The sequence below is a fragment of the Poecilia formosa genome, unplaced genomic scaffold (genome assembly GCF_000485575.1).
Source record: "Poecilia formosa unplaced genomic scaffold, Poecilia_formosa-5.1.2 Scaffold93, whole genome shotgun sequence".
Classification (NCBI taxonomy): domain Eukaryota; kingdom Metazoa; phylum Chordata; class Actinopteri; order Cyprinodontiformes; family Poeciliidae; genus Poecilia; species Poecilia formosa.
Genome location: NW_006800032.1, coordinates 856108 through 878694, shown reverse-complemented (window position 1 = coordinate 878694; position 22587 = coordinate 856108). Strand labels below are relative to the sequence as shown.

At 41.9% G+C, this 22587-nt stretch overlaps 1 protein-coding gene across 1 annotated transcript in view; it reads right to left on the bottom strand.

Moving 5' to 3' along the window:
* Positions 1-2255: 2255 nt before the first annotated feature.
* Positions 2256-22587, bottom strand: part of med13a (mediator complex subunit 13a) — a 101496-nt gene continuing 81164 nt past the window's right edge. The window contains exons 11-29 of the mRNA XM_007557967.2: positions 21614-21747; positions 21279-21369; positions 19829-20037; positions 19508-19704; positions 16801-17723; positions 16355-16522; positions 15443-15666; positions 14017-14206; positions 13198-13591; positions 12539-12773; positions 11449-11640; positions 10695-10918; positions 9519-9661; positions 9230-9388; positions 7377-7565; positions 6515-6651; positions 6274-6438; positions 5002-5102; positions 2256-3354 (exon numbers count right to left, since the gene is read on the bottom strand). Coding sequence (XP_007558029.1) covers positions 3222-3354; positions 5002-5102; positions 6274-6438; positions 6515-6651; positions 7377-7565; positions 9230-9388; positions 9519-9661; positions 10695-10918; positions 11449-11640; positions 12539-12773; positions 13198-13591; positions 14017-14206; positions 15443-15666; positions 16355-16522; positions 16801-17723; positions 19508-19704; positions 19829-20037; positions 21279-21369; positions 21614-21747 — 4208 coding nt within the window. The 3' untranslated portion in view covers positions 2256-3221. The remainder of the gene's footprint in view (positions 3355-5001; positions 5103-6273; positions 6439-6514; positions 6652-7376; positions 7566-9229; positions 9389-9518; positions 9662-10694; positions 10919-11448; positions 11641-12538; positions 12774-13197; positions 13592-14016; positions 14207-15442; positions 15667-16354; positions 16523-16800; positions 17724-19507; positions 19705-19828; positions 20038-21278; positions 21370-21613; positions 21748-22587) is intronic.

Sequence of the window (22587 nt, the reverse complement as noted above, 5' to 3'; positions counted from 1 at the left end):
TTATTTTTCTTTAAATTACCTGTCAGTTTCACATTTCTTTTAGTCGAATATGCTCATTTTAATTACTGTATCCTATCAGTTTGTCTATGTTGTAAGTTTGTCCTTACTGTACAGTCCCTTATTTTTATTCTAATATTTTTCTTTGTGTGAATATGTATGTTTCCACTTAACTTTGACTTGCTGCTGGTACACTTGAATTTCCCCCACTATGGGCAATAAAGGATATTTATATTCTATTCTCCTGTTGTTTTTCTTTCAAAGACATTTTGGATCTTTGCTATGTTAGAAATCTGTCTTATTCAAACTTCAATGAGACAAACAAATCAACAAACAAATTAAGTGGCAGAATTTAAATTGGCATTGGCAGACATGATTTGGCCAACTCCAATGGTCTAAGCTTACTCGTCGTCTCTAGCAGACTCCACTGCAGAAGAAAAATACAAAATGAATTACTGTGAACACACTCAATTTTTGAAGGACCATCACAACAACACTGTAGCTAAAGTGAAGTTTGCAGGTGGGAAAGTCGTGGTATGGGTTGACTTTAGTTTCCTGAGCAGGAATCGGGGTTGATGAGCCTCCTATGGAAGAATTTTTCTGCCATAATCCAAGGAGACACATTTTCAGTCTCAAAGCAGGATTTCATGTCTTTTATTCTCAAAACTTGTAATACTTTTGCTCACATTTGTATTTTGAGAGCAGAACTTTCTTCTCAAAACTTGTAATGCTTGTACTCAAAACTTCTTCTTGCACTCATGCTTAGTCTCTGCTCACTTACGAAACACTGAACTGCCTTTTGGCAGTCGCTTGGCAACCTCTTAGCCAATAGAATGTAAGTGTTGTACTGGGTGTGTTTGTTTCCTTCTAGCGGGTGTGCCTGTGTGGCTACTGTTGATTGTATCAACCTGCGCCACCCACTGGATGTAGGGAGAAACGACATCAGCTTTCTGCTCTATGCGTAGTACTCTAAACATCCGCCAGCAGTGTGCTACAGATCGCTAACAGCTACTGATCTTAGGCAGGAGTTTGTTCATCTATCCATCTATCTAGAAGTCCTGCTTTCAAAATGAAAATGTAAACAAAAATATTAAAGTTTTAGGAACAAAAGACATGAAGTCCTGTTTTCAGAGTGAAAATGTGTGCTCTTGGATTATGGCAGCAAAATTCCTCCATAGCCTCTCTACAGTCAGTGGGTGGTGACTACCACAGCTGACTGGACCTGCAAAGATAAACTCCCGGCACAACTCAAAGACAACACAATAGGAAACCTTTCAAGATTTGAGGACAATTTGTGTGGGGAAAATAGGTCAAAAATCTCTCCTGAGCTCTAAAATCAGGACACGTTTTCTCCTTCTTCTGGCTGTTACCTTTACAGCCACAGCGAGTCCTCCTCCTCCATCTAATGTCTTCTGCGTCCTCAAACAGGACAGGTTGAGAAGTTGTCACCATCAAAAGAGGCTTTTCCACCAAATATTTAATCAATTTTATTTAAAGTGTGTTCATACGCATTCAGTGTCACTTTGGTGAGAGTTTTGTCAATTGCTCCAATTTGAAAGATGGAACAATGATATAAAACTGGAAGTCATTCTTGCCCAATTTCTACAGTAAATTATAAAATAGTTCAAGCATTCACTGTGGTTCATTAAACGTACTCTGGTTGTGTAACAGAAAGCCCACTGACTGTGAGGCTGACATGATATATTCACTTAGTGCCAAAGTACAAGACAATGAAATAATTACATATTAACTAAAACACTTGCATTTTGAATTAATTTTTGACATTTAGCTGCATATTTAACAAAATATTTCAATTAAATGACATTTAAATTCTCTTTTAATGATTTCATTAAATTGAATTTTGGCACTTAAGCACCTCTATAGGCAGGACACCCACATTAAAAAAGCAAACTTTTCACTTTTTTGCCACAATAAAATTAAATACAAATGTAAAACCAGGGAATATAGGTTTTTAGCATCAAAAGAGCTTGACCAACTCTATTTACAGTCTTCAGACTGTCACATAGCAACAGTCTTTAGTCAGAGGCCTTTTCAGATTTGTTGCGAGACTGACTGCTAGTGGATGTCCCTCCAGCCCACGGCGCCATCTTCCACGACGACACTCTGAAGACACTTGCATGATTTGAGTTGCGTTTAATTTCTTTGTAGTAAAGAAAGTATTTTTGAATTGAAGTTTCACTTGATTGCACATCACAGTTCACCCACCCGCCCAAAGCAATGAACACCAGCACAGGAAAATAAGTTGACACACTTTATTCCTAAAACAGAAGCCACACCAACAGCTGGCGTGGGATTCATATATAATTATTTATATATATATTTATATATTGCAGTTTGGTTTTTGTGTCTAAATGTGTGGTATAAAATATTATATACAACAATGTACCTCTTTATTTGAACACAGTGAAGTTCATTGCTGTACAAGTCCTCTGTAGCTACAGCTTTGCTGTAAGTCCTTCATGCTCCAAGGCATGAAACATAATTCTCCACTCTAATTCTTCTGTACATTGTGACAATACAAATATTCTGTCTCCATTACAAAAAATAATACTCTAAAAGCAACCTATTGGGACTTTTATTTTATTTTTATGGAGTTTTTCCTTTTTTTTCCCGGTTTCTCTTATTAAGACGATTACATATTGAGACCAATTGCTTTAAAGCAGGAAGGCTGATATAAACCTTCATTTTTAATATATAAAAGGTAAGAAATATGACAATTTATACATTTAGAAACTTATAATAAATAAGATAGATGCAGGCAATTTCATTTGGGTACTATTTCACCTAAAGCCTTAAAAAGGAATTTCTCGTATGAAAACCAGAGATCCATTTTTGTTGAGATTTTTTTCCTAGATCAAATATGTCCCTTTTCTTCCAATAGCTTTACAGATAAACTCTCTAGTACGGACTGGCCAGTGACTCTGCTGCCATGCTACATTACCATGACAAGAAATCTGTCATTTCTCTCACTCTCATTTATCGGGACTCGGCTTCGAGCTCCTCCCGCCCCTCCGTTCTCCGTTACTCCCTTGTTGCCAACGAGTCGACTCTGTGGACCTGTAGCAGCCACAGGGGGGTGGGAAGCAGGGACTCCATCTGGGTACAGGATCCAGCTCTGTACTCCCGGTGTCGTCCTCGCACGACGCGACCGGTTGCTTTTGCTCCCTCTCTGAAACGTGTCTCCGCCGTCAACGGGCCGCTGGTTACAACATGGTCATGATGAAGTTGTACATCTGGTTGAGCACCACAAAGTGAATAGGCAGACATGATCTTCGGTCCTGCGTTGCCGGGTCGCACGTCAGCCAGGAGAGAGCGTTGTACTGCTCCAGCACAAATCTGCTCCGACACACACACACACACACACACACACACATAGACTCTCAGTTGTGTTCTCATTCAATCCAAAAGGTAGCTCTGAAAATCTATGCAGCAACTAGGTCTGGGCGATGTGGCTTAAAAAAAAAAAAAAAATCTGATTTTTTCATACCATACCCGATCCGATTTTAATTGATTATTGTTGCTCGGGCTGAGCGATAAATCGATTTTATCGACTAATCATCATTTTGGCTTTTCAAGATTTAATTTTTGGAAAATCTTTTCTTTTTCCTACCAATAAACTCCTTGTGTTTCCGTAGTTCAGAGCGATGGCAGAACGGTCTGACGGGCATGTTTTACAGCTCCTATTTATTTGGACTTAGAATATTAGGGCAGTTATTTTAATACGATCTTTTAAAATTGGCAGAATAAAGTCATAATGTTAGGAGAGCGAAGCAGTAATTTTATGAGAACATAAACACAAAAATCTAAATTAAAGAGGACTGTTGAGCATCTTGTGAAGTTGTGTTTCTTGTATTGGTTTTACAGGTAAGGAAATACTTCATCTTTTAACACATCAGAATCAAATCATTTGTAGCAAAGACTTTGAAACGGTTGAGTTTGTCTATTTTGAAAAAAGAACCACACTGATTGACCCCGTCGTGTCATGAAAAGAAAGTGAGAAAAAAGATAAAAACTGGAAAACGGATATGGTATGAAAGATTTAATTTTTAAGCTACATCACCTACCCTTAATTACAAATGACCCCTAATGATAAGTTGTATGACGGTGTATTAGGGCCGGGCTATGAGAGGTTTTGTTTAATTACTAGAACACTATTATAATATTGGCAGAAAAAAGATGCAGTTTTACCAGGAAAAACGTCTCAATATTATGAGGAAAATAAGTTGTTTTAATAAGAAAAAAGCTACAATAAAGTTATCAAAATATGACGTGACTACCATAGTACGTGGGGTTCTTTATTCGAAATAGACACACGTGTTTTCACAATCATTTCAAAATCCTGCTGCTGATGATAATTTGATGCTGATGTGTTAATAAATTATGTATTTCTATTAAGTATCTTAAACTTAAACCAAAGTATAACTTCACAAAATGCTCAACAATCCTCACTTGTAGGTGGGGCGTGGAACCCGTTGATAACTGCTTGCAGTTCTAGTAATTTTTTACCGTCTTGTTGGAGTACTCTTAAAATTACTACTTTATTTCCTAATATTACAACTGTATTCTGGTAATTTTATGGCTTTATTCTTGTAATTAAAAAAATAAAATCATCCTAGCCTGGCCCAAATATTCTGCCGTATCTGAATTTGAATTTAAAGTCTAAATAAATAGAAGCTCTAAAACTTGTCAAACAAGATGGCGACCCTGGGCATTCAGTCATCACTCTGAGCTATGGACACTCAAGGGGGTCAAAAAAAAGAAAAACAAAACTCACAAATTAAATAATCAAAAACCAAAGAATTCAACTTACAGCCCATCCCTGGTAGAAACCAACAAGCAGTTATTCAAACTTTGCAGGAAACCTGTGAGGTTTCACAGGAAATTCTCTCTATAAATGGAAACGGGGCTCGCCAAAAGCCAGGAGGGTGGCAATAGTAATCTGTGCTCTTGAGTCCAGGTGGAGAGCGGAGTGGAGTTGTTTACCTGAGCACCTCTGAGGTCTGATTGGAGTCGAGGGGGTGGGAGTGCTTGCCATGCAGCAGTTCGTCTGATTGCACAGAAGACACATGTAGGTGCAAAGAGGCCTGAGAGAGGGAGAACAAGGAGAGAGCCGGTGTCACACGCCACGCCATCAAACGATTTAACCTTTTATTTCATCTCATCATAATAATTATTGATATTTTCACTGCAGCGGGATAGTCACGGTGAGTGTGTAGCCAATTCCAGAGGCAATAAATATCCCCGGCAAATCACTGTGCAAATATACAAGCTTGGACTTAACTGGAATATAGGCTCACAAAGCTCTGAATGCGCCGCAAGTAATTCACATTTCACAATCTGCTCAGATCTTTTATAGTGTTTTCAGAGGCTTTTTGCAGTTTTATGGAGTGTTGCATACTGGAAAGAAAATCTTATACACCACTATAAGCCATTATTTTAATTTCAGATTATTTGTAATAAGGTTAGTTTATTAAAAATCAATCTGCCTGAAAATACTTCAAGTACAATGTGGAATATGTAAATATCTTGTCACAATCTCTACTCCATTCATGTACATCTTAATATATTGGGGTATAATTGAAAAGGTAGTTTGTTTCAGTAATTACTGTATGTTCAAAAACTGGAAGTCACATGGAATATAGATGGTATTCCTTCATTTTGATATGGCTACAGCAAAAACAAAACAAGAAAATCAACAAACTGCGTTTCTCAGAAAATCAGAATACACAATATCAACAAAATCATATTTTTTTCACATGAAATGTGGATAGTGATTGTAACAGTTTGCCCGACAGAAGGTCACTTGCTGTTCTCAGACTTCTGTGTCTTAGAATATAAGTGGAAAGTTGAGTGGAAGGGAAAAAAATTGTAGCAAAAAACAGCATAAAAAAAAACAAGAGATAACTGCAACCTTATATAATAAATAAGTTTTACTTTTCAAGTTGAATTACTAGAACAAATCAAGTTTGCACTTGTCTTCTAATTTTCTAAAATTCACCCGTCTGTAAAGTCTGATAAGAAAACAGCTCGATGGGACGAATGAGCAGGTTCTGTCCAGCAAATAATGCGAGGAGCACATCATGTTCTGATGTTAATCTGGGGCGTATCTGATTTGAAGAACCGGTAAGAACACCTAATACAGGTCGCTTAGATTTACATAAAACCTCTCTAAGCTCTTTTTTACCTGGATTGTAATTGTTTTTTTTAAAGTAACCGCAGTGTAAGGCGCTATAAGCACAGGTCCGTGGGGGCTACCTTGAGGAAGAGCGGACACTGGTTCTGAGCCTGCGAACAAGCTGACCAGAACCAGTCGGGCAGTGGGCCGGCCTTCGCAGTGGAGACAAGGTAGCCGAGCGCCAGGGGTTGCTGCAGCAGGTTGGGAACCTCTTCATGGGACTCCATCCGGTCTGTGCTCTGACCCTGCAAAGCGGGTGAAAGCCGGACGTTAGCTCTGCTAGCGTGGAAAAATGCGACGCGTGCGTGTGTGGCGACCCACCTTGCTGCCGTCTGCTCCCTGGTGGTAGTGATGGCTGGGGGAGTGAACTGGGGAAGTGGTGGGGGAGATGTTGATGATGTCTGGGTCCAACTCATTCTCCTGGTCCAGCAGGTCAAAGATCCCAATGTCAGACCCGTCTAGGTTCAAGCAGAAGAACAAGTTACGTTTAGGGACGCACCGATCCACTTTTTTTCACTTCCGACATCGATACAGGTGTCTGAGGTTTAGCATCAGCCGATACCGATCTGATACAGAAAAAAAAAAAAAAAAAAAAAAGAGTGTAGAACTGACCTAAAATGTTTCCTTTTAAAAAAAAAAACGACATGAATGTACTGAATTACAAATTTATTTGACAAACACACCGATAGCTTCACAAACACCCTCCCCAAAAATACAAGTTTAATTTATTCATTCAGTGCAATTAAGAGCATAACAGCCAATAAAGAAGCTGAAACTGACAAAAACAATAAATCAAACGCCTAAGAATAAAACAGAAGGATAGATTAATACCTAATCTAGATTTTTTTTTTTTTTTTTCAATATCGGGACCGAAGCAGATATTGATATCGAATCGGTGAATTTCTTTTTAATGACCAATTTTTTATTGTAAAAAAGGAACTGGAATGCAAGTAAAAATAAATCTTAGAGGAAAAAAGATGAAAGACCCTTAAAGGTTTCTCCTGACAGCTAAATAAAAAGATAATATTTGGAAGCAAGCAGAAAGGAAAAAAACAAAACATAAAAAAGTAGCAAAATGTAACAAACTAACCTGAAACTAGAAAAAAAAAAAAAGTAAATAAAAAAAAAAAAAGTAAATAAAAAAAAACAGTGACAGCGAGACGGATGAGGGAGCGTCACTGACCGGTGGTGGGGTTGAGGATGTCGATGTTGCTGTCGATGTTAGTGTAATTGGAGCTGGCGACCTGGAGAGAGGCGGAGGTGGGAAACACCAGGATGTGGGTGCAGGAGGTGTCCTGCGGGGTGTTGAGCTGCGACGTCTGCATGTTCAAGGTGGTGCTCCTGCGAAACACGGAGCCTGTGGAGACGGAGTCTGGGAGGAACAGAGAGACAGAGAGTCAACAAAACACAGCGAGGAGACGGGGAGCGGGACGCAGGAGGAGGAATTCCTTCACGGAGCTTAACCCGTTTCTGAACGCCTCAAACGTCCCGTACGCTTCTGGACATCAAGCTGCGGCTAATATTAAACAAAGATCATTCAAATTCAAAAATACTTTATTGATCACGAAGCAAAATTAAATGTCGTTCCTTTTGGCAGGAAAGATCTCTTGAGTCGTAGAATCAATAAATCACTTAAGTAGAACCTATCGGACAACATGAAGTAGGCTAAGAGACTTAAAAAAGTAACGCTTGAAGAAGTTGAAGAAAAGTAATACACGTCTAGAAAGCGGTACCAAAGCCATTTCTGAGGCTTCCAGGCTCCAGAGAACCACAGTGAGATCCATTATCCACAAACGGAGAAAACATGGACGCAGCGGCGGGCCTTCCAAGATTAAAACGTCCAAGAACGATCCAGAAGGTCATAAAAGATCTACAGCACTGCAGGCCTCACTTGCTTCAGCTGGCATCAGTACTCATGACTCAACAGTAAGACAAAAAATACAAGGAAAAAAAAGTGAGCGCTCTAATAAAAACCAAAAAGAACACAAACAAAAAAACAATAACAACAAAAACAACAACAATATGCAAGACATCTAGTGGAGCGGTGACACAAAAAGTTAAAACATTTTGGAAATTGGGCCTCCTGTTGGATCTGAGGCTGCGTTCACACAGCAGGACGTATTTAATTTAGAGGAGGGTAAAAAGATTGGAATTGGGTCGTTGCATATGGGCAAAAAAAGGAGCATTTGGGTCACATTCATCTGCTGTGTGGACATTGCCATACTGAAACATGATACAGTAAAACATGGCGGTGGGTAGTGTGATGGTTTGGGGCTGCTCTGCCTCTTCAGGACATGATTTTGATGAAAGGGCAACTTCTGGCCATCAGCTTGAGATGCTCAAGAGCAAACAAGTTATTCAGAGAGTTTAGACTTAAATCTGACTGTTGCATGACCATAAATATGTCACTCAATTCTGCAAAATTTCTCCAAACAAGTTAACCTCTTTTTTACGGTTTGAAATATTTCAATGTAAAAGAAGAAATCTATAGAAGACTTAGACTTGAGCAATTGAATAAGCACTAAAATGTTTCTTTACAACATACAGATGACATAGCAACACTGCCGTAGGACCTGTTCGATTTTTTTTATTTTTTATCTAAGGTTAAGCTTTCCAAACAGGCGATGTTCTCTGTTGAGCATAACTCTACATAATCCTGGCATGATCACTGACACTTCCCCCAGCTTGAGTGAGCAAAATAAACCCATCGATCTGGCTCTCCATCACTGAAACGAGATCGATGGGCATCTGAGAGGCAGTGCTTCATGAGAGAAAGGTACACCAACGTCTCCACCATCAATCTGCTCTGGACAAGGAGGCAGATATGTTTGTGATATGCGGCTGCCATCCATCATGCCCCACACACACACACACACACACACACACACACACACACACACACACACACACACACACACACACACACTAAAAGTCCGCTCCTTCAAAGCAGCTGGTTTAAGAGGCGCACATTGCAACTCAAACACAAAAAGTCATATTCATAATCGTCGCCTAGACGATGATGTGCACACGTCGTACCTGGCATGATGATGAAGGATCCCTGCGGCTCCATGGCGACCAAGCACACGCTGAGGATGCTGGGAGTGTCGGAGGCGGAGATTCCACACATCCGACACATTTCCTTCAGACGTCGGCTGAGCGACTGCAGGTTTCTCCTGCTCAACAAAATGCTCCAGTCTGAGATGTGGAGACAGGAGAGATGACAAAGTGATGAAGTGCTGCTTTTTGTTGGAACTGTGCCCTGTGAAAGATGCAAACCGATCCGTTTCTGTTGACGCAAATAAACTTAAAAGGTTTTTTTTATTACCTTTTAACTCTCCGTGCCCCATCCTGCCCAACCGGCCAATCACCACTCTCCAGGGAACGGATGTCATCTGCACTAGTCCTAAGCACCAATCCCACAGCTTCTGCAGGCCCAGTCGACGTACGGAGCCTTTTTTCCTCCGAGCTCTGTGCAACACAAACACTATGGGTTGGATTTACCACAGCAAATAATTATTGTATTATTCTATCAAATATTCTGATGATTAATTGATTAATCGGATATCAACATCGGCAGATTCTGCAGATTATATATATTCGCCATAGTCTTGTTTATGCCATATTAGAAATACAATAAAATATCAAAGTGAATAAATAATTTAATTCATTTTTTAAATAAGAAAAACATTCTAATGCCTAAAATGCAACAGCATGGGTTTCCTAAAGCGAACACTTCATTATTTGTAGCAAAGGAAGCAACTTCAACTAACAACATCAACATGAGAAAAGTTATTAACACAAAGTAGAGCTGATCTGTTGATTCATTTTTTGGACAAACCAATTAATAACCGCTTAGCAAAAGGTGCTTATTATGCTATTTGTGGAGTTTTGGATAGGCCTGTCCCAATAACTAATTTTGCTGGTCGATAAATTCTCCCAGTCATTATTGCGATGTTGTTGTTTTGAGGATTTTTTAAGAATTATGTTGATATTGGCATAATAATGCAAAATTCCCCTCTCAAAGACCAATAAACTTCAATTTTATAAATAACAGTTAACACTGAAAATAGAAAGTATTTTAAATATCAATAATAATAATAATAATAATAATAATAATAAATTAAATACATTACATTGTTTTTGTAAACAAAATTACCCTTTGAAAAATATTATTCATAAGAATGGAAAGTATCAAATTTATTATGTGATTAATTGCTTACTGCAACAGGCTAAGGTTTTTCATCTCAAGTCCAAAATGTATACATTTCCTGTACAGTTTTGATTTAATTGCTGATCGGAGTGTGTTGCTCTTTCAGCAAGTGTTTTTTTTTGTTGTTTTTTCTGAGTCTGCATACTACAGTTAACGATTAATCAGTTGGAGACTATTTCAATCAATCAATCCATCACAATTAATCATTTCATCCCTAATTTCTAATTCACATTAATTCAACCGGCCATACCGGGGGAAAAAAGCCCCTCCAGAAACAGGTTTCTGTCCTACCTGTTAGGCACGTCTATATTGATGATGCTGGTCTCCAGCAGTTCGCCGTACAGGTCTGTGCATGTGGCCAAAAGCCACCGCTGGTCGTGGGACAGGCAGTATCCCACAAACATCACGTTGTATTTTTGCGACGCTTCACCAAACGTCTCGCCGAGTTCCGTCTGTTTGTCCTTTACCGGCGCCAAGATGAACGGCGGCGTGTAAAGACGTAAACACTCCGGCCTCTGCAAACACAAGGGAAATGCAACGCTCTAAATGTGAAGACGTGTAACACTGCTAAGTGCTTTTGGTCACTTGAAGTAGAACCGATTGGTCTGAGTTTATTCTATGCTGTATAAAAAAAGGAGCTTAAAAGTTTGGCAGTAAGAGGAAAAGGTCAAATTTGCTGCAAGGAAGGAAGCTGACTTAATCAGATCCCGATCTAAGATCCTCCCTTTGTCTAAACCGGCAACAGAAATCCCATTATGAATGTTTCAGGGAGCTAGCCAAGCAGATAATAACAGAACAAACTCTGGAGGAACAGAGGTTACAAGTTCTTCTGGTTCTACTCCAGTATAAACAAAACACCTTAGTAAAGACATAAAAAAAAAACACTAACTATATTTTCAGAGATGAGCTGAATAAATATAGTTTAACATCCGTCTAACAAAGCCGTTGCCTCCGGGATAACGCTGAGGAAAAACGATGCTTTCGTAGCGGCATAAATAACTTTGTGGGGGTTAAAGAGCAACAAGTTGGCTACACGTCGGCTCACCTCTGTGCTCTTCAGCGAGTTGTCGATGGCTAAGCCGGGGCCGAAGCCGGTCAGCGACTTGACGTTGGTGGAGGTGGGCAGCGGCCGTCTGCACTGAGCGAAGACGGAGAAGGCTAGAGATTTGAGGTGCTGTGCGTAGATATGTCGGTCTTCTCCTCTGACTTGCTGAAGTAGATACTGACATGGGACAATCTGGAGACAAAAAAATCCATCAAAGGCCAGAAAGAAACAAAAAAAAAAAAAAACTAACAATCTCAGTGGAATCTAGAGATAACATGTATTCCTCCAAATATTACTCGGATTATATGTTTATATTTGAATCTAAAGATGCGTTCACATGAGCCCTGCTCAGTCCGCCTTAATCAAACTCTAGTTTGGTTGCAGAGAAAGTTTGGTTAGTTTGTAGAGGTGTGAATTTGCAATTGGAGTCTGATGAGGATCAAAAAAGCGAACTCTGGTCCGCCTAAAAACCTCGGTCTTAGTTCGCTTGAAGTGAACTCTGGTTCAGTTTGAATGCAGTGTATAACTGTCGAGTGGACTGGAGACCGCTCCAAAAGCAGTAAGTGGACTATTGCGCAGGGCATTCTGGGTAAATACCAGCAAAACAAACATCTAGCGCTAGCGAGAGAAATGTCTCGTGTTTTTTTTGCCACAGATAAGAGAAACCCTACAAGCGCTAAAATCGTTTTGTGAAGAATTAAGTGGCACTCAGTGTCTTCTTCAGGGGTTTTTGTCGTTTCCTTCAGTTCTTGGTGGTTCTTGGTGCAGCGCCGCCACAGGCGAGGAGGGTGGACAGGTTATTCAAAAGGGTTTGGTTTGGTTAACAATGTAGTATGAAAGCAGACTGCACCAGCTTAAAATATTACAAATGTTGCAGTTTTGGTCCCCAATCGAATGACGTTGACTGAAGTGTTAGGTGTGAAAGCATCTGAATAATTGTGGATTCAATTTAAGCGTGTTTCGTTTTTTAATGAATTCATGTTGGAGACTGCGTTATCATTCCACCCTAAACAAAATGACTCGCACGCCCCATTAAAAACCAACGTAATGCTCAGCCCGGGACGGCAAGCTGCTCGTCAAGTCGCCTCACCTGTACAGAAATTGAGTTGCGGATGTGTGGAGGGAGACACTGAAGCATCTCCAGGTAACAGCGAAGCAAACCCAGCGTCCACACGCTGGAGTGGGTAGGCCCGGGCCCCGAGCCGCCGTCGGCAGGCTCCTCGTAGCTGAAGGGGTCTACGATGTAAACGACGATGGCGGGAGGGTAAGTCACAGCGTGGGACTCCCCGTCTGTGGGCACGCCGATTTTCTCCCGCTCCAAAGTGCTAAGAGAGAGAAAAAATAATTAAATAAATAAAGCTCACTTTCAGTATTAAAATACATATAATCCATGAGATTAAATAGTGATGTGATTAAAAAATTTAAGACCTGTGTTTAATGTATTTACATTTTTGTTTTATGAATGTAATACACTTAAGGCCTTAATTGTAGATAAGTGAATGTAAAGCTGATGACCTACTGAAGGCGGGGTGCCAGAAAGAGCTGGGGTTTCTTAAAGAGACAGAGCCCCAATTTCAAGCCGTTAAATTGCCATGTCAAATTTCTTTTAAGTCACGTTTTGAGCATTTTTATAACTCAGGGCATCATAATTGCTTGGTTGTGTTATAAAAAAGGTTACTATGTGGCTGGAAAACACCTAATGCTGCCCCCTTTAAGGCTTCGGATGCGCGGACTCCCTGTGTGCCGAACCTTTCAGGAGGCTCCGTGGGTCCCTGGGCCTGGCTGCTGGAGTTGTCCCCTGAGGTGGCAGCGTTCTGGGGGCCAGCCTGCTGTCCCAGCTGTCCGCTCTGGGACCCCTGGCTGTTCATGTTTCCGAAAGGCGGGAAAGAGTTGGGTTTGCCGGACGGCATGGCGCTGCCAGGCTGGCCCGAGGACGCTGTGAGGCCGTTGGATGATGCTGAGGCGCTTCCAGAGCCACCATTGCTGCTGCTGCTGCTGCTGTTGGGAACGGAGGAACCTTGCTGGCTGGCTGTGCTGGAGGTGGAGTTGGACTGTTGAGTGGATGACGTCTGACTGGATGAAGAAGAGGCACTAGGCTGTGTGAGGAGTGAACTGTCTAATGTCTGTGAAGCGAGGTAAGGAGCTACAGGGAGAGACAAGAAGACGCAGTTGGAATTTCAGGAATGAAACAGAGCACCAAGTGAGGAAATCCAGTTATAACAAATATGCAACAAAATGTTTTTTTTTTTTTTTTCATAAAAGTTCCAGACTGCAAAGTGCACAGTAGGTTTTGCATTGTAAATATACGAGTAGCTACCATAACGCTTCCATCTCCTGCTGTCTGACAAAATTAATTCACTCCACAGAAACACCCTCCCACACTGATCTCACTTTTAAAGCTCCCTGCCTGACCTCTCTAAAATAAGAGCTGGACAACTAAACCAAGAGGTGCTGAAGGTGGAAACCGACGAGAAACAAAAAAAAAAACTAAACGTTGCATTAAATGCACAGGAATCATAAAGGCCGCGTTTCAAGAGCAAAAACACCGGGAGCGTGTCCGACGCGTACCGAGGTTGTGTCGGCACACTTGTGCGTAAAGCTTGAGCTTGGTGAAGGCGTCGCTGTTGCTGCCGGCAGCTTTATGGAACCAGTCGCTGACAGGCTGGTCCATCACGCTTTTGGTTCCGCTGCCGCCGACGACCACTATGCCGTCGGGGTAACTCTTGGAAATCGGCCGGTGCTGGCCCAGACGACAGGACTGATGAAGAAATAAAAGAAAGAAAGAAAGAAAGAGAAATTAAATGTTATTTTTTTAGTAGTGTTACTACCCAAAATTTAGCTTGAGCTTCAAGTGTAGGAGAGGTTTGCTAACGTCTAAAACTTTCAGATCATTCGTTTCAACTTCAATTCGATGCCTTTGGAGAATTTTATATGACAAAACAACACAGATGTGTAAGAAAAAGCATCTGTTTTTTGGGGGGTTTTTTTTATCTGAGAAATTTGGCATGTAATTGTATTCAAAGCCTTTTACTTGGAAAAACAGTTTTGGTTGGTCTGTGTTAAAAAAAATGTCCACCTGAATTAAATAAAGCTAAATTGAGATCAACTTTGTTGGAAGCTAAGGGTGGGTATTAATCGTATCGTGTATCGCTTATCATTTCTCATTTCCCATAATATGTTTCTTATTATAAAACGTTTTCTAATTACTTGTTGTCATGATAGATTCCAATTAATGATGTTTAACCCCCCCCCCAAAACCATCTGTGTTGTTAGTTTTATCATTTTTCACACTTAAATTTTTTTGAGGTCCATGATGACAATAATAAAAAAACTAAAAAATTATAAACTTGGTTTTCCAGTATATATATATTTACATTTTGTGGCCTTGAATCACGTTGGTAGTGAAAAGTTTGAACACCGCTGAATTAGAGCATCAATAAAAATCAATAAACTTGGAAATATTATGGAACACAGTTAATCTGTGCAGTTTAGTTATATAAATCAGACATATTTATGTGATGGGCGTCATAAAGAAGCGTATTATAAATAGGAATGTTTGTCGTTATCATAATACTACAACAAAATGTGGTGATAAAACTTAACGTTCACCAATATTGGAGAATGAAAAGAAAAGAAAAGCTAGAGACTTGGGCAAAGCTTCACTTTCCTTAATGGAATGGTTTAAATCAAAGTATATAAATGTGTTGCTCAGTTCTCGGTCCAACCTGACGATGCATTATGCGCCCATTTTTCAGAGAAGAAAGGCCAAGATCCAACTGCATCCTACGTTTTTTAAATTTTTGGTATTTTTTAAGATTTCTTTTATTAGTTAAACGGTTTACAAACCATGCATCATTCCCCTTCTAATTCTTAACCACCTTGTGTTGGTCTATAACATAAAATCCCCATAAAAACACTTTGAAGCGCCTACTAACCGTCAACAGCCGATGCTTTCCACCGCCCCCTGTTTTTTTCTTTTTCTTTATTGTTTTACCTCGTAAACGGCTGTGAGGTCTCGGAAGAAGCTTTTGGCGCCGCTGAGCATGGCTTCGCTGTCGGGGCAAACCACCAGGTACCCGATGTCCCGCTGGGAGCCGTACGGGTCCAGCAGAAGCTTTTCCCAGTATGGCAAACCGAACGGAGAAAGCACCACGAAGTCGTACTCGTAGCCCACCAGGAAGGTGGGGATGGGCAGAGGCTCTGGAGACTCATCCGTCCCTGTGGACGGGAGGAAGAATAAATCACTTAAGTCGGGGGGGGGCAGGCGACGTGGATTAAAAATAAAATCTGCTAATTTGTTTCCAATTTAAATCTTCCTTTCCAAAAAAAAAAAAAAAAAAGACATTAAAACTTGACTGGAAACATTTTCAAGTTGTGGCTTTTATCTCAATCATTCCTTCTGTAAGTTGGACGAAGGAGTATTAAGGGCCAGGATACAAGAAGCTTTCTTTAATAAAGAGAATATAGTCGTAATATTAGCAGAATAAGGATCGACTTTATCAGAAGAGCGTCTCAAAATGAAGAGAGGAAATAAAATTCATTTTAATGAGAAAAAATTCTGGGTAATTGATTTTTTGTTTTTCATGTAAAACTTCTCATAAAAGCACTGCTTCATTCTCTGAATATTACAACTTTCTGTTATTATTTCAACATTATTCTTGTATTACTTGTATTCTAATAATGTCATGACTTGATAGTGAAAAATAAATCTCAATTTCAAACAAGGTGACGGGCCTTGATGGTGAATGTAAGTAGTGAACTAGTGGGGGGGAAAAAATGCAGATTTTCCAAAAATCAGATCTTCAAAAACCAAAAAGTTGATTTATTGCCCAGTTCTGACTGAAACTAAAAGATACCAGACAACATGAAGCAGACTGGTCTGCAGCGATCTGACGTCCGACTTTACCATAAGAGCCACGTCCAGCCATCTTGTGGAACTGCTGCCAGGTGAGGGGGCCTTGAACGCCCCACGACCGCACCATCCTCTTCTTCTGAATGACATCCTGGAGAACAGGCTGGAGCGACATCAGCACGCGCAGCACATCCTGAGAGCACAGGGAACTCACGTCCACCGCTGAGGATCATGGGAACAAAAGACAGACTGATGAAACCAAGGGAACCCAACATGCCACACAGAACTTTATCCTCACGAACAACAGAAGAAATGCTTTGTCAACACAATGCTGAGGCAAAACCGCCTGGTTGTTTGGTTCCTCCGGGTAAAGGGTGTTTACTTTGGAACAAATAGCGACTGCTGATTGGTTAGTTGCTAACAAACCCTGTGGATTGACCGACTCTCCCAGAACTTCTTTCTGAATACATACTGACATTGTGTAGTGTGATCCCGCTCACCGTTTTGTTTGGCCCAGTGATGAAGGCAGGTGCTCTTCACCAGCGCCTCGTCCACTTTGCCGCCCGACATGTTGTCCATGAACTGCCTGCCGTGCTCCAGAGCCCTGTAGCAGTCGTTGCGGTAGTCCCTCTCCTCCACCCGCTGGCAGGGGGCCGCGGGCGCGCCGCTCGACCCCCTCGACGCCGTCTCGTGCTCCATGACCGAAATGGGCGAAAACGGGTTTGTGCACTGGTCCTGCAGGAGCACGATGAGCTCGTCGGGAACGCGCTCCCCTCTCCCGACCCCGGTCCTCTCCAGCGACGAGAGCCGCAGCTCCTCGAAGCTCTTCTCCGCCTCCTTGCTGACGTCTGAGCCGCGGCCGATGATGTCCAGCTCGTCCTCCAGGAAGAGGCCCGAGCCGTTCCCGTATCGCCGGTTCACCACGGCGCTGAAGCCGCAGCTGCAGGGGTCTTGGTCCTCGCCGTCGGCGCCACTCAGGTACACGCCCACGTCGGCGCCTTTGATGTTCATGTTGCACACGCAGATGCAGCAGCTGTCGAAGTTGCAGTCCTTGAAGAGGTTCATGACCGACTCCGAGAGGATCAGCGTGACGTAGAGGCTGTGGGCTTCGGGGATGGAGGGGACCGTGGCCGGCTCCACCGAGTTCAGCGGCCGGCACGTGGAAGGGGTGGACGCCGGGGAGTACAGGTCCGAGTTCTCGTACTTGAGGGAGCCCTGGACGCTGGATGGGCCCCGAGGGGTGCGCGGCGTCCGGGGCGTGCGCGGCGTGGGGGCCGAGAAGCGTGGGGTGGCTGGGGAAGGCAGGATGCCGGTGCCGCTGTTGCTGGGGGGAGCGCTATTGGACATAAAGGGGGTGTGGGTCTGAGGGGTGTAGGTCTGGGTGTAGTCCTGGTCCATGGCGCTGCCAACACTGGGAATATTACTGAGAGAAGACAATGAAAGACGGGGGTTAGAACAAGGAAGGGTAAAGATATTTCTGCAAAACCAGAAATATCTTTGCTTTAATTCTTGGTTCTAAAACCACGGCCAAAATTGGCACATTGAGAATTTTGTTACTGTGTTACTGTAAGTGGGACCTGGTATCACTTTGTGTGTTCACCTCTAACAAAAATATCAGATTTGTGGCTGCTCTGACACAGATCAGCCTGAAAAATCTCAGATTATGCTGAATAGTCTATTTTCTCAGACCTACTTCAAAATATTTTGTCATATGCAAGCGCCAGGAATTTATTATACAGGACGTGCAGGAGATGACTTTTTTTTTTTTTTGTAAGGCAACCATTGTATTTTTCTCACTTAACATTTAAATATCTTGCATGTAAGAGAGAACGGGTAATACAGAAGCGACGCCGAGTGACCTGAACTCAGGATTCTTATCCTAACTGCACAAAAACACCAAGAACAAACGAGAGAATGAAAAATGGGTAGCAGGAAAACATAAGGAGGAAAAAAAAAACCTTCAATGAACAACTCGCTAAGTGTCCCTCTGAGGTAAGAGTTTATTTTGGAAGGGGAACTAACTGCAAGGCCTTAGAGAGTCACAAGGGGAGGAGGATAGAGAGAGGGGGAGTACACCATGTTCCTCGCTGCAGGAGGGGAACAACTCCTGGCACAGGCCCATAAATAAAAAGTCCCAGATACAGCACATTCAGAGTGGCATGGACTGCAGCGACTGTGCTACAAATTAAGATCTTTATCTCCCATGCTGAGCTGTGGCCAGACTTATTCGAGACGGAAGACAGAAGTGCCGAGCTGAAAGAGACGGCTGTGTGGTTGGTGTCAGTTCAATATTTGGAGGCGTGGCCAACACGGCCTGAACGGCTTCGCTCACTCCGCTGCCATCGCTGAAGCTGCAGGGAGACTAAAACGGCGCAGAAAATCAATGTTGTCATTCACTAGTTCTTTGGTTCGCTGATTGGCGCGGTTGAAATTTTAACGGAGGAATTCGGGTCAATGGGAGGAATTCCAGATGGAGCACGAAAGGGAGATGAGAATTGCACATGCATCCTTTGAAAGGATCGAGTGAACACTAAAAGGATGCTGATATTGCATTTTAAGCCAATAAAATGTTTATATTCTTACTAAAAAACTGAATTTATTTTTTTCAGTTTGGTATAAAATAAGCTGAAAGTGTCACTGACAAGATAAAACCACTCGCATGATTTTAAAAGATTAACTACTGTACTCTCATTCTGCATACACAAAACTTTGAATAATAAGCATTTAATCATTATTATTATTAATTAAAAGCTTTTGTGTGCACAGAATTTCATCTTTTTAAATAATGTAAGTGGTTTTGTAGTCAGTGACACTTTATGTGGATAAATAAAAAATCTGCAGGATGAGCCCTTTTTTTTTTTTATCAGAATAATCGGTAACTAAAATAATCATCAGTTGTTGCCCTAAAATCTTGTGATAATAAGTGGATTAATCTGTTTTAATTTAAATAAATCTGATCTTGCTGTATGGTTCTGGTGTCTCAATTGGAGCTCTCCCATCTCCCACTGATAATCCAGACCCTCAACTGCTATACTGCCATACGGCGGTCATGCATGGATAATGGAGCTGGCTGCCAAGGTGGTGTCCAGTGGGAAAACAGTTGGTGAGCACCGACAGAAAGAGAGCAGAGGATAAATATACACCTCCAGGCACAAGTAGAGGGGAAAAAAACACACAAAAAAACAAACAAGGTGGTGATGGTTTTACCTGTCTTTGTTTAGGAAACCCATCACAGGAACAGTACTGAGCATGTCCCTGCCCATCGTCCAGCTTGTTCTGTAGATGCAGTCCTCTGGTAGTTTAATGGGAGGGAGACACTGGCTGGGCAACATCTTCAGGGGGGCGAACATGGAGCAGCCTACAAATGCCTGACACAGCTCAGGCTTGTACACAAACGAGTAATCCTATAAAGAAACAAACAAAACAAAAAAAAAAACGCAGAAGAATCGCTTAGCTTCTTAAATCAAAAACATCTCAACATTTACTTTCAGCTTGCATCAAAGTCGTGAGCTGTCAGCCTGCGCTCACCTTGATCTCAGACGGCTTGGGGCTGCAGAAGCTCTCCTCCACCTCGATCTTGAAGTGGCCCGCCAGCATGGAGGTGCCGTCCAGCGTGGTCATGCCGGGGTTGGGCTCCATGATGTTGTACTCCTTGCACATGTTCATGGGCGAGAAACCCATGATGTGCTGCTCCAGGGAGGGAGGCGTGGGGAACATCTGGTGCAGGTCTGCCGAGCCTGGCGGAGGGAAGAGAACAGGGAGCTATTGGTTTGATGGAGTCTCGCTGCTGAAGTTTTCGTGTTGATCACGCCGCGGAATGTGCAGACAGCAGATTTCCTGCCAAAGCAAACATCTGCAAAGACCCCAGTTAGCATAATAACTGTGAGCGTCTGGATGCGTCTGATGGCTCGTCCAACACATTCTCTCAAAGACACTTGCTGATGTCAGCTGTCTCCTTCAGCGGGGAAATGTGGCCATCGCATTGCTTTGGAAAATATGTAAATGTGACAATGATAATAAAAACCCTGCAACGCAGGATATCACACAGGTAAACTATATAATTGTTTACCTTATATAGTGCAAGATGGATTTCAGGGGATTCTAAACACTGTTAAAGGGGCAGTACTATGGAAAATCTACTTTTATGATCTTCACATCATTTTATGATGTTGTTCTCTCATTATAAAACATACCTGGAGATTGTTTGACTGTTTTAAGCATGACCTTTTAAGAAGTCCTTGAATCTCCCACGGCAACCATTTGGGGGCGCCTAAACGCTTGTTCTCACAAAGCATTGCCTATTTCCCAAAGCTCCGCCTTCAAGCTGCAGCCCCCAGCCAAGCTTCCCCTGAGTTTCCCCCCCACCCGGCTCCTTCAGACTAGCCAGCAGCAATTAGCAAACACCTGGTGGCCCGGTGCATCTACTGAGCTCATTATACAAACTACTTCTCAGTGCAACTCTAGTAAAAATGCTGTTAAAGGCTTAATGGAAAGTAACAGTTGTGACGACTTCCTGAAGGTGGAGTGTCGGAAAGAGCAGGAGCTTCTTAAAGAGACAGAGGCCCAATTTCAAGGCATTAAATTTCAAAGTCAAATTTCTTTGAAGTAATTCTTAATATATATATATATACAACTTTTTTAAAAGAGGTGAAGGCAGTGCTATAGAAGGGCACACACAGAATACTGCCAAAAAAAGACTAAGAATGGATGGATGGAGTAAGAAAGAAGTGGAAGGACCGGTGGATGGATGGATGGAGGAGTACGGCCAAAAGCATGGATTGAAGAACGGACAGATGAATAAACATGTCAATGGACAGACAGATGGAGAGACAAAAGCATGAATGGATGGTTTGGACATAAATGCTGACGAGGAAACTGATAGATTGTTAAATAGATGGAAAGACGGACGAACCTCTGGATGATTGGATGGACAAAAGTGTTGATGGGTGGAGAAAGAGGAGTGGATGGAAATACGTACTGATGCAAGATACGGGGTCCAACGAGGATGTCTTCGGCTCCTTGTTGCCAAATCTCTCATCAGTTCCATTCACGGGCCGTCTGGTACCAGGCTGCGACAGAAAAGTCAGAATATTAACTCTAAATTTACCCCCGCCTAATTTCTCACACCTGCAGAAGCGAACAAGTGTAACACATAACAGTTTAGATTAACGGAGAGGAAGTGATGAAGAGAAGAGCACAGAATGATGGAAACACACACGCACGCACGCACACACACACACACACACAGTGGTGCCAAACTACGCTGCGTAACGAGCTACGCGCCTCAGCGTGAAGCGTGAGGCCTCCGCTCACCGTCAGGTCGTCCTCGTCCGAGTTGAAGAGGTTGTCGAGGTCGGTGAAGGAAACCACCAGGTCCGTCACGTGCATCAGGCTGGACGAGGCCATGCGGTTGTGAGCAGCTGCACGTTGCGCATCTGGACACGAGGAGGGACACACAGGCAGGCGTGACGCTATTAATAAAGATTTCCTTTGGCCTGACCCTAAAGTTCCCTGTGAGGACGTCAACGCTGCCCGAGAAGCAAGTGAAGCCAAAAAATGTTCCCTTTCTGTCAGAAAGGCCTAAACAGCTGGTTGAATATCTTCCTAATTCAATTTCTTAAGCACTTACAATGTGACAAACTTGAGATGACACAGAGAAATATTTTAGGACGCTTGTTTGGTGAAAACTGAACTGTAGATCTTTAAGGATTCATACTTCTTAAACTGTTCAACCATTTTCACATGCAACAAAACACCTAAAGGTTTTCACCTGGAAGGATTCGTGTGACAGACTGACGCAAAGTTGACAGAAAAGTCGCTGTTAGTACTTTGTATAAACGCCTCTCATCGCAATTGCAACAGCAAAAGCAAACGGTGAAGAGTTTGACTAATCGTGTTTGGAAATTAAGTCAAATTCAGTTAGATTTATGCATATATATATTTAAATCTCGTCACACATTCCCCATTTGATTTAGGGTGTTTTCACATCTGTTGATTTGATTTGCTTTATTTATTTCAAGCAGGTTTTTAAAAACTAGAAAAATAAAATAATTTGTTTGCCACTACATCGTTTTCTCTTTGACAAGGAGTAGGAAGAAGTGAACACTTATTTAATCCAACCCCTCATCTCAATTTAATGATATATATTACCTACTGACTCAGTAATTATCAAACATTTGTAATTAAAACCATGTTATAATATTGATTTGCATGTTCAATAATAATGTGCTAAAGAGCAAACAAATAAATTATATGATAAATCTTAATTTATCATGTGATTAATTGAT